General features: G+C 51.4%; 1 protein-coding gene across 1 annotated transcript; it reads right to left on the bottom strand.

Moving 5' to 3' along the window:
• Positions 1–1,286: 1,286 nt before the first annotated feature.
• On the bottom strand, positions 1,287–7,421 carry NRL (neural retina leucine zipper). Its single transcript, XM_010809035.4, has 3 exons — positions 6,276–7,421; positions 4,065–4,472; positions 1,287–3,169 (listed from the first exon to the last, which is right to left on the bottom strand). Exons 2-3 carry the CDS (start codon positions 4,443–4,445, stop codon positions 2,762–2,764), a joined length of 789 nt encoding a protein of 262 aa, XP_010807337.1. The 5' UTR covers positions 4,446–4,472; positions 6,276–7,421; the 3' UTR covers positions 1,287–2,761.
• Between the last annotated feature and the right edge of the window lie 4,511 nt (positions 7,422–11,932).

Raw genomic sequence — 11,932 nt, 5'->3', positions numbered from 1 at the left:
TGGCGGTGGGGGGGCATGGGGGGTAACCCAGGCTCCCTGGTGGTTAATTACCAGACATGGAAGGGTAATAAGGGGCTGTCAAGGGGGCAAGTTGATGCCCTCTTAAGCTGTCTCCAGAGAATCCTAGCTGAGTCCCCCAGGGGCTGAACTCCAGCCTCCACACAGCTGTGGGGCGGGCTGAGAAGAGGGGAGTAGAGGACTGAAGTAGGGAAGCAGGTCTGCTAGTGAGTTAGGAATACAGAGTGGGTATCTAAGGTCTGTGCAGCCTGATTTTCCTGGTGCATGAATGTGTGTGTGTGTGTTCATGAACTGCATAGGCCTTTAGTGGTTCAAAAGTCCAGCTGTGTACATTTTTTGTTGTTGTGCCTCGAGGTTTGTGGGATCTTAGTTCCAGAGATTGAACCCAGACCCCCACAGTGAAAGCTCTGAGTCCTAACCACTGAACCGCCAGGGAATTCCCTGTGTACTCTTTATAATATGGACAACAAACATTGCCATTTAGCACATGTGAAGCTTTGTGTTTAGTGCTTTAAATGTGTTCACTCTCACTAGGTAGTTACCACTATCTTCCCCATTTTCCTGACAAAGCAAATGAGGCTTGACTGAAGCTTACCTAAGGTCAAAGAAGATTAATAGGCCTAGAACTTGAGTCTGGGCCCATATGAATAAGGGGCCCACACTTAATCATAAATGTGCAACTTCCATTTGCGGTGTATCCATGTGACCCACTTGTGACCCCAGGGTGTGTAAACATGGCCCAGTTATGTGTATGGGAGTAGATGCCTTGGATGGGCGTCTCTGCCCTTCTGTGTGTCATGCAGAGCCTCAGCCAGTTAAAGAAGGCAGGCAAGAATGGTGGTGGGTCTAGATCACAGCTGTAGAAAACACATGAGGATCCAGGGGACAACCAGAGTGACGGGAGAAGAGCTGGGCTCCTAGAAGGACCTTCCCTGCCCCAGCCTCTCCCTTCAAGGATGCCAGTGGAAGGGGATGGAGGAGGAGGTGCTCAAGGTGCCATGAGCCACTCATAGAGAAGACAGAGCCCAAGAAGGTGACCAGTGGTCAGTGGTGGGAAATGAGAAGAGAAAGAAAATTCTGATGGAGATGGAGGAAAGGACTCTCATCGCAGGCTCCTGAGTGGAGGAGGGATGAGCTGGGCTAGAACTAGAGGATGGGAGGAGGGAACAAGAACAGGGATGGGAAGAGACAGCTGGGGAGGGGGCGAGTAGAGGGGGCAGAAAGGAAGAGAGACATATGGGAGCTTCTTCCCCCACACCCAACTGCTTCTCTCCATTTATTATGTCCCTTAGAGGACCTACCACTGCTGCTAAGGTAACTGCTCCCAGCCCAATGCCTCTGCTCTGCCCAGAGCCCCGCCCGCTCTCTGTAGGCTGCTGAACTCAAGGGCTGGGTTACCATGGCAACTGTGAGCCATCAGGATAGCCACAGGCAGGCCTGGCTGGGTCACTACTGTTCTTGGGCTTCCATGCAGTGGAGGTGGGAGCGCGAGGTTCCATCTGGCCCAATCCCTGCCCCCCACCCCCATTTCCATTGGGCCTTAGAACTGTGATGCTCCACTCAGCCCAGGTGGAGGCTATCCAATCTCTTCCCCCACACCACACTTTGTATCTCTCTCTCTCATTCTCTCTCTCTCTCACACACACATATGCACACACACACTTACATAGGCCTGGAGCAAGGATATAGAATAAACACTTCTTAAATCGCAAGAACATCTAGCCAATAGCATACGGTTGTGCCTAGACTTCAAGTTTAATTCACAAAAGCTGCATTCTCTCAGCTCCTTGTCAGGCTGGGGAAAGTCTCACCTCAGCCCTCAGAGAGGCAGAAGGGAGCAGGGGCAACCTATGCAGGTCTGGAGGTCAAGGCAGCATGGAGGGAGCAACCCAGAACCAGTGCATGGTCTCATCTAGGGCCTAGGCTGCAGTCAGGAAGCTGGAACAGGGCAGGAAGTCCCTTTAATGAGGCTGAGTTGAGGGATTCTCAGGGAGACCCCTAGGTCTCTAGGGGTTCCACACTATGGAGAGGCCAGAACTGGAAAGGTGTTAGAAGTCATCCAATCAAGTGAGCATTAGATGAGATCGTCAAAACCCAGAGAGCCAGTGATTTGCTCAAGATGCCAGAGGTATCCTGTGGCAGAGCTGAGACTAGCACCCAGGTTTTCAGACTCCTGCTCAGGGTCCTCTCCCAGACCACACCTACCACCCCTGGAGCTCCTCTGGCCTTTGCTGCTCTAGACCTTGGAGGCCATGGGATTAGCTAGGACAAAAGCCTCTTGAATCAAGTTTCTGGTCTGTCTTGATAATGGGAATTGAAATCTTGAAAATGCAGTTGTCCTAAAATGGGGAGGTTACAAGCCCTGGAATGAAAACACAGCCTCATTGCTAATTACCACCTTACTGCACTACAGGTTGAAAGCCTTGTATTAAAATCTAAACTGATCTGGGAGCAGCAGGACTCCCTCACCTCCCATTCACTGTACGTCATCCACACCTCCTTGCGGCCCGCCCCCTACACAATGCCTGGCACTGACCCCCGCAGATTTCAGTGACCCGGTCCTATAGAGTGGGGCAGAAAGTGAAGGGTTTCTGTGCACGTCCTGCATGAGGGAAGGGGACCCCTCTCCCAGGAAACAACCAGCATCTAATCTCAGAGCATGCCTTGAGGGTCCAGGAAGTTTGGGGATACTTGTGTGGTCATCCAAAGGAGTGTCTGGCACCAGAAGGCGTTCAGTAACCATCTAGTGAATGGTGCAGGCGCCTCCGGGGTGGTGTGCACCGCCCGCCCACCTACTCCACCACTCGGTGGCCAGGGGCTCAGAGGAAGAAGTGGGCGTGGCCTCTGGCCCCAGGCCGCTCGGGGCCAGCAGTTCACAGCGAGCCTTGTAGAGGTCGCGTTCCCTAGCCAGGCGGGCCACTTCGGCCCGCAGCGCGTCCAGCTGGGTGGCCAGGCGGGCGCGCTCCGCCTCCAGCCCCCGCCGCTGTTGCAGTCGCTTGGAGCGACAGGCCTGCGCGTACCCGCGGTTCTTCAGCGTGCGGCGCCTCTGCTTCAGCCGCAGCGCCTCGTCGCGCCCGCAGCCCCGCAGCTGTCGGTTTAGCTCCCGCACAGACATCGACACCAGCGCCGCGTCGGAAAACCGCTCCGCCAGCTGCAGAGAGAAACGGCGGGGCGCCGGTGAGCGCCGGCTCCCGCCTGGCTCCACGCTCCGGTGGCCTCGCCCTCGGCTCCCACCTTTACCTAAACATGCGCCTTCCCCTGAATCTATCCTGCAGCCTAGATCCTGTTCCAGGTCCGAACACGCCCTCCACTGCCCTCCACCATCACCAAGGGTCTTCGACCCCTTTGGGTGGTCCCCGCGTTTCCCACCCACCTTCGGGCAAGCCAATCGCGCACCCGAACCCCACACTGCCTTTGCGGGGTCTTGAGCGGGGCTCCTGGCCTATGTGTGTCCCAGGGCAGACAAACCCTGCCCCTCCAACACACCTCGCTCCTCTGTCCTCCAACACACCTCGCTCCTCAACCCTGTGACCCTCAAAGGATTTGGATTATATCTTAATGCCCTCAACGCCCCCATCTGTCTATGATTAATAGGATGAGTCCCAATCCTTCCTGAGAAGGTTGGGTGCCGGGGAAGCACCGAGTCTTAAAAAGGCCAACTTCATTCTGGTTCCTACAGTCTCAATTCCACTCCATTCCATGCACAACCCTTTCCTGGTTTCCACAAACTCAGTATCTATATACCTGCCCATAATCAATCATTCCTGATGCCCTTTAACTCTCAACTCTCCGCTTTCAGTTGGTCCTCTTCTAACCTTGTCTTCTCCCTTTTCCTCCTGGTTGAGCCTACTCATTTCTCTCTATTTAGGGGTGGGGGGTGCAGAACAATGGTTTTCTTTATCTGATATCTTCTAAAGGTACTTCCCTTCCTCTGTCCTTTGTTCCTTTCCCAAACTGGTAAGCCTCTCCAGGGACTCTCCTTCCTCTCTGGGTTGGCCTCCCCTCTCACCCTGCCCCCTCCTCTGACCCTCTCACTGACCACTCACCTGGGCATGCTGGGCTCCTGTCTCCTCTGGGCTCCCTGGGTAGTAGGCATGGGACCCTTCAACGGGGACTGGGCTCTGACCCTGCAGCAGCTCCACAGCCTCCTCAGGACTTAGCCCCAGCACCTCCCCAGCCCCCAGCTGCTGTTGCAGGGTGGCCAGCCAGTACAGCTCCTCCAGGCCTGGCCGGGTGCCCTCGGTAGCCCCCACCATGCCTGGCTCACTGAAGGTGGGTGAAGGAGGCACTGAGCTGTAGGGTGTGGAGCCCAGAGAGGCTGTCGGGGGGCCAGATCGCCCCTCTGAGGGTTCTCGCTTTACCTCAAACTTCATCAGGTCAAAGTCATTGACATATTCCATGGCCAGGGGACTGGGAGGCAGTGCCATTCTGGGGCTGGATTCGGAGGGGTGCACCTGCAAAGAAGAAGACAGGTTCAGAGCACCTGGAGACTTCCTGCCAGTCTCCTCCCCCAAAGCCCAAGTGCCATGGAGACAGAATTCTGGAAAGCTGGGGTGATGGCACAGTCTGTTCCCTGCATAGTCGCCTCCAGGCTAAGAAACAACTTCTTCGGTGGAGGGGCTCCTGACAGGGGCCAAGCCACTTAAAGCCTGAATGAGAAAGGGGATAGCACAGCCTTCAGCCTGCTGGTGCCTCTGGGATCTATGAAAAACAAGAAGAATATGGCAGCACTCCCAACTTTAGTGCTGGGACATGCTGAATGTCTCTGTCATCTCAAGAGGCATCATTTCATTTCCAAGCAATTAAAAAAATGTTGCTTAATTAACTGTGACAGAGAATGTGTATATTTTAGGGCATTGGCAAGGCACATATGCTGTGGATTTTAATATAGCTGGATCACATGCTGTAATACCTTCCTCTCTCAGAACACCCAGGCCAACACCTTGCATGTAGAAGACCCTCAGTGCACATTCATTCTATGGATTAATCAAGGAGCAAGAGACTCTTCAAGGAAAAAAGTTCCCAGAATCAATTCTAAAAAGATCAGGACAGAGTGGTGACCATCTTTCCTCAAGGCCAATCTCTCCAAGGAAAACCAACCAAGATTAGTTTTCCTCCTTCCATCCAGGACCTAAGACATGTGAACTTGAACAGGTCACCTTCCCCTTCTGACCCCAGTTTCCCCTTCTGTTCAAGGAAGATAGTTAGACTTTAACAATTCTCAAAGACTGTTCTGCAAAACATGAAGTCTGAGAAATAGCCAAGGAGGGGGTCTATGCTCAGATCATTTTGAGAAATGCTACCTCCAATCCTCACCTCTTGCAGGTTCACAGAGCACAAGCAACATAGTCATCTGAGAAGTCCTTCAGTAAGCCATCTGCTCAACTTCAACAGAGTTGAATCCCAAACTTGTGTCATCCAGGAACCCTCCTCTCCGTTATCAACCACAGAGCATGTGCCCACCTGAGGCACCTCTGGCTAGGTGACCTTGGAGAGACTTCCCAGCCTGGAAGTCCCAAGCTTGAGCCCAGCTCCCAGTTCCAACAGCCCCAGGAGGGACAAGGCAGGGACTTCCCTGTAACTCAAACAATAAAGAATCTGCCTGCAATGCAGGAGACCAGGGTTCAAACCCTGGGTCAGGAAGATCCTCTGGAAAAGGGAATGGCAATCCACTCCAGTGTTCTTGCCTGGAGAATTGTATGGACAGAGAAGCCTGGCAGGCTACAGTCCATGGAGTTGCAGAGTCGGACACGACTGAGCAACTAACACACACACTTAGCCCCAGGGTTTAGAGTTTGGCTCCATCTTCCTGCCTCAAACCTAGGTAGCTGCTTTCCAACCACATCTCAGGCCCCCAGGTTCTGCCCAGAGAGGCAGGAGGAAGGACAAGGCCTCTCTCTCTTCCTGTCCCAGGTGTTGCCATATCTATTGAGCTCCTCACCCTTGAGAGGGTAGAGGGGATGGGAACAAAAACACACATTGAAGGAATTATCTTTCACAGAGAGAAGGTGAGACACAGAGAGAGGTGTCCAGATAGAGTTGGATGAAAACATAAGTGAGGAGGGCTGTTTTTCTTTCTGATGTGATAGCAGTGAGGGACCTAAAGCCAGTTGAGGTGGGAGTAGAGCAGGGGGCAGAAATGTGAAGATTCCTGAAAACAGAAAACAAAAAGCCCAACAAAAAGCTGATAGCAGGTGTTGGAGGAGGGGGCTCTAGGTGAGAGGCCTGGCACTCAGGGAGGCCTCAGACATACTCACTTTAAGAGTGGCAGAGATGATTGGTCAAATGTCAGAGCCAGGCAGGCACAGCTTCCCCAGAGAATGGAGGCCCCATTGAGCAGGGCCTGGCACCTCTGTGCTCAGAACAAGGGGCTGTGGGCACAGAGCCCACTGGGCACTCTTAAAGGGCCAGCTCTCTTAGGTCATCCATGGTTCTCAGGCCTCCAGCCAATGAGGTGAGGGGATCATTTGCATATCTCGTTGACCTGGGGGGTTGCAGGAAATGAGAGGACAAGTCTGCCTGGTTTCAAGGAAGGGAAGGGGGCATCTTCCCCAACAAAGCATATCACAGATGGTCCAACTCACTGTTCCCCGTTCCCCAGTACAGAGTGCCATGTTGGCCCCCATCGGCAACCTCATGCAGACACAACCCTCAGCCCTTGGTGACTGAAAGCCTGGGACTGGAAAAGAGGGCCAGACAAGCTTCCAGCACGCTTAGCCTTCACGGCTCTGCCATGCCTTGTGGGTATTTTAGGGGAGTATGAATTCTCCTAAGCCCACTCTCACCTGGCCTGTTGAATCTGTTTCCTGTTTTCAGGAATCCTTACATTTCTGCTGCCTACCTCACTCCCACCTCAAGCCCCTCACAGTTATGGCATCAGAAAGATAAACAACCCTTCAGGACCTGCCTAATCTATTCCCAGCCTCTCTCATTGCTGGGGACCCAGCCCCAGGACAGGCAGCTTGGGAGCAGGAGCATAGGGGAAATGAGGAGCCCTGCTCCTTCTTTCCTTCCGGGCCACCTCGGGACACTGAAATCCAATCACCATCAATCCATCCAAGGCACTTTTGAAACTGCCCTCATTTGCCCTCTGCTTCCCCTCACCTTTTCCTTGTGTGTCTCTGAACCGCTCTCTTCCTCTCTCACTCCTCCTGGTTCCCAGATGGCTGGGGGGTGACCTACATTTTCAGCCTAATCCCCTAACACCTCTTAGAGCTATCATCCCCATGTAGAAGTTGGAACAGGGATACTAGGTATTAGCCAAGGAGATGTTTAAACCTGTCTGAAGCTGTTTAAATAGAGTCTGTACTGGAATAGAACTCCAGGAGTTAAAGGCTATTCTCTAATTTCTAAGGACATCCAAACACTCCATGGGGTTAACAGGTCTTCTTTCCCCACCCAAAGAGAAACCTGGGTGTCCATCAGCCCCAGGGATCATCAATTATAAAACTTAACTGGGTCCCAGCCTTTGGAGTTAGGTTAAGAGCTGGTGGATTAGGATTCGGAAGACAGTGGTTCTCAGACTGGGGTCCCCAGATCAGCAGCACCATCTGGGAACTTGTTAAAAAATGCAAGTTCTCTGGAATCACCTCAAACTTACTAAATCAGACGCTTTGGGGATAGGACCCCAAAACTCTGTGTTTTTATAAGTCCTCCAGGTTATTTTGATGAACACTAAAGTAGAACCCCTGGTCTACAGAATACCTGTAGTCAACTCAGCTTTCTCTGGGGTATGTGTGTGTGTGTGGGTGGGTGGGTGGGTGTGGTCTCTCCTCTCTCTCTCTCTACACATACATATAAAGACCTCCATCAGAGGACACCTGTCTTTCCACACTTGGCCTCCATTTTATGGAGCAGAAGCCATTGTCATCATTCAAGTGGTGTGATGGCCTGGATCTAGTGTTATTGCTGCAAAAGAAAAACAAACAAACAAAACCCAAGGCCTGGGAACAAGGCCACACAATGGGAATGGGAACCATGGAGACTAGGGACCCCATACATATGCCCATGGAATGGGGTTCTAAGGTAAATCCACAGGAAAGAGGCCTCAGAATTTCCCTGTGAAGAAGAAATAGCAAGTGTTGACTGCAGCCCCTTTCGCAGGCCCGGTCTGGTCTAGCCAGACACTTGCCCCCCAGCAGCTGTCAGGTCTGCACTGATCCTCTTGTTTACTGGAGCGCTCAGAGGAGAGGTGGGAGGGCTAAGCCTCTAACGGGCTAAAGGAGTCAGACTAAACAAGCTCAGGCAAGTTGAGCCGCTCGGGGCTCAGACCAGGCACCACTGACCAGGGAAAGGAGTCTGGGGGGTGAGGGCTGGGCCAGGGGAAAGGACTAAGGGCACAGAGGGAAGAACCTGCAGTAGCCAGCAAGGACCCACAAGGTGCTTCATAGGTTTTCTTGGCAGGAGGGGGCTACATGCTGAGACTGTCTGGCTCAAGGACAAGCAGGGACAGGGAAATGGGGATGAGAAAGATGAAACCAGGTGGACTCTGGGAAGGACAAAACAGGAAGGGAGGCAGGAAGACTTAGCTAAGGAGGCAGTAAGTATAGACTTGGGCGAGAGGACAGAACAAGTCAGGGGCTCCCCAGCAATCTGGATTGAAGGAGACAGAGGAACATGGGCAAAACGCAGAGTTGGGCGAAGGGCCATGGGGAACTAAAAGAGAGAAGAAAGTTTCCAAGAGGGGATCAAGAGGGAGTAAGAGGTGACGGGAACAAGGGGCTAGAAGAGTAAAAGTGGCAGAAGAAGGGAGAGAGGAAGGTAAGACTGGCAACCAAGAACTAGAAACAAATTCATAACAGACAAATTGATGGTCGGGCCACAGAAAAAGAGCAGTAGACAAAGGAACTAAAGGTAAAAGGATACAGATAGAGGGATGCTAGACCATGTGGAGGGAGCCTAGGTAGGCAAAGGTCCTGGAGGAGTGGGGCAGGGAACAAAGACGAAGGAGAGGAAGGGAGACAGAGCCAGTGATCTGGGGTTCCCTGCCCTTCTCTTCTGTCCTGCGCCCCCCGTTTTGCAGTCCTGTACAACCTGTACAATCTAGATCATCAGTAATGCATCCAAATCCTCAGACCTCTTCTTGGTTTACCTCTCATACATTCATTCATTTGACAAATATTGATTAAACACCTACTCTGCACCAAACAATATGCTGGGCACTAGGGACCCTCAGTAAATCAGACCATCACCAGCCCCATCTTTGTGAAGCTTACAGACTGATGAACCAGGGAAATGTCAGTTTATTGCCCTTGGGCCCAGGTAGGAATAGCCCCTGCCCTGGGCCCTGTGTTTTGGAAGGCATCTCTCTGGCCCTCTTCTGGCTATGTCCCTTGCAGCGAGGAGTCCAGGCCTCCCCTGCCCATACCCCAAGTGCCTTCTGGACTATACTCCACATACTTAGGAATTCTCTGTGCAAAGGGCCCCAAGCCCACTTCTAGGGCCCACATGGACCTCTTTCCTGGGTTTGCCCTCCCAAGGGTAGATCACACTACTCAGATACACATCCTTAGACCCAGGGGGTGGCCAAGGAGTGGCTATTGGCAGGAGACTGTGGACAGAATTGGGCTGTGTAGACAGGAAGGTCTACATGCATGCAAAGGAGTCCCCTTGTGGTAGAAGATGGTGTCAGAGGTGGGAAAAGAAGTGGATCCAAAGAGATGCCTTCCCCCACAATACCACATTCTGCTGTGGAATCCTGAGAATTCCAAACAAAATCCAAATTTGAATTCAAATTCCAGACCATTATGTGTGTATTTGTCAAGGTAGAAGAATAGAATATTTGTTTAATAGTTGTTAGCTTGTTTAAGTCATACATTTCAAATATTTAGAGCCTCTAGTTAGGGATGGGCCTACGTAAAAATAATTCATTATATGAAGATGCGTGCTATGCAAGAGAAGGGCAGGGACCTATGAGACTTTATTTCATGGGAACCTAATCTAATGTGGGGGCAGGGGAGGCAGTGGCATTGCAGCAACAACTAGCCTAAAGAAGTCACATTAAACTGAGACTAGTCAGGGGAGTAAAAAGGGACTGTGTCTGGAGGGGTGGAGAAGATGGGGATTCCAAGTCACAGGAATAATCTATGCAAGGGCTCTGGGCAGGGAAGAGGTAGACACATACATGAAATTGAAAAAAAAAAAAAAAAAAAGCATGAAACTGAAAAAAAAAACTAGCCAAAAAGCAAAGACCAAGCAAAGTGGGAAGCATGGTGATAGGTGAGGGTGGGGCTGGATCATGCAGAGACTTGTAGGCCAAGTTTAGGATATGGACTTTAAAAAGAACATGCTGAGTCGCTTCAGTCATGTCCAACTCTTTGAGACCCTCTGAACTGTAGCCCACCAGGCTCCTCTGTTCATGGGATTCTCCAGGCGAGAATACTGTAGTGGGTTGCCATTTCCTCCTCCAGGGGATCTTCCCAACCCAGGGATCGAACTCACGTCTTCTGCGGCTCCTGCATTGCAGGTGGATTCTTTACCTCTGTGCCACGGGGGAAGCCCTTAAGAACAATGAGAAGCTACTAAAGGATTTTCAGCAAGGACGTGGAATGATCAGGTTGTGTTTAAAAGATCACTTCAGATCTACTGTGAAGGATGGCCAAAATGGAATCAAGAGTCAGATTAGGGGGTTAATGCAGTATCCAAGTTGAGTTGGGGAGATATCTTAAGCTGGAAAAAAAAATAACAACTCCAAGATGGAAACTTGTGTACAGGTGGTTTGATGGGAGGATTTTCAGAGTCTGTGAGGGAAGCAGCATTGGATAGAGAGAAGAGCTGAAGAGCATTATGGCTGAAACAGAGGCTTCAGCTGACCCTATAGGAGCTCTGGAGCTAGGATGAAACTTCAGAGTGTCCTCAATTGAGAGAAAGGGGCTGGGACTCTGGACCCCTGAACCAATCAGCCACTGGACACAGGCTGCCCCAGGAAAGAGGCATGCACATTTGGCAAGACAGCTCCCTTCAGCCATAGGTGGTACCCAGGGAAGTGCTCAGCTCTTCACTATCAGCAGCCAACACTCAGCAGCTGAGACAGGATCCTGAAGGATCTGGGCAGCATGCCACAGCACCCACAACGGGGGATCTGTGAGACATCCAAGGGGAGACCCAGAGGGCCCTGGGGAGCAGAAAATGCAGAGTAAGACAAGGCTGGTCACACCCTGCACCTGTTACTAAATGCAAGTTTGCATACCCCATGAAGCACAGTGAGGCCCAACTGAAATGTGGGAGTTTGGAGCAGAGAAAGGTTTACTGCAGGGCCAAGCAAGGAGAAAGTGTGGCTCGTGCTCAGAAACCCCAGTGGGTTTCTGGAAGAAGATTTTATAGACAAAATCTGGGGTAGGGCCTTTAGGGTGTGTGAATTTTTTCTTCTGACTGCTTGCTGGTGAGGTAACAGGGCTGTGTTCCAGGGATCGTGTGCTCAGCCTGAAGTTACCATTCTCCACCTGGGTGGACAAACTTAGGAAGATAATGAAGGACAGGGAAGCCTGTCTGCTGCAGTTTATGGGATCGCAAAGAGTCGACACACCTTAGCAACTGAACAATAACCTGGGCGGGGGCCTCAGTTGCTGCAGAAGAACTCAAAGGTATTTTTATATATATCCCTTGAGGTTGTTCACTTGTGTTGTTGAGTTGACCATGCCAAAGCCTTTGACTGTGTGGATCGCAACAAACTGTGGAAAATTCTTAAAGAGATGGGAATACCAGACCACCTGACCTGCCTCTTGAGAAATCTGTATGCAGGTCAGGAAGCAACAGTTAGAACTGGACATGGAACAACAGACTGGTTCCAAATTGGGAAAGGAGTACATCAAGGCTGTATATTGTCACCCTGCTTATTTAACTTATGTGTAAAGTACATCATGAGAAACGCTGGGCTGGATGAAGCACAAGCTGGAATCAAGATTGCAGGGAGAAA

Source organism: Bos taurus, chromosome 10 (genome assembly GCF_002263795.3).
Source record: "Bos taurus isolate L1 Dominette 01449 registration number 42190680 breed Hereford chromosome 10, ARS-UCD2.0, whole genome shotgun sequence".
Lineage (NCBI taxonomy): Eukaryota > Metazoa > Chordata > Mammalia > Artiodactyla > Bovidae > Bos > Bos taurus.
This window is presented reverse-complemented; position numbering and strand designations above follow the sequence as displayed.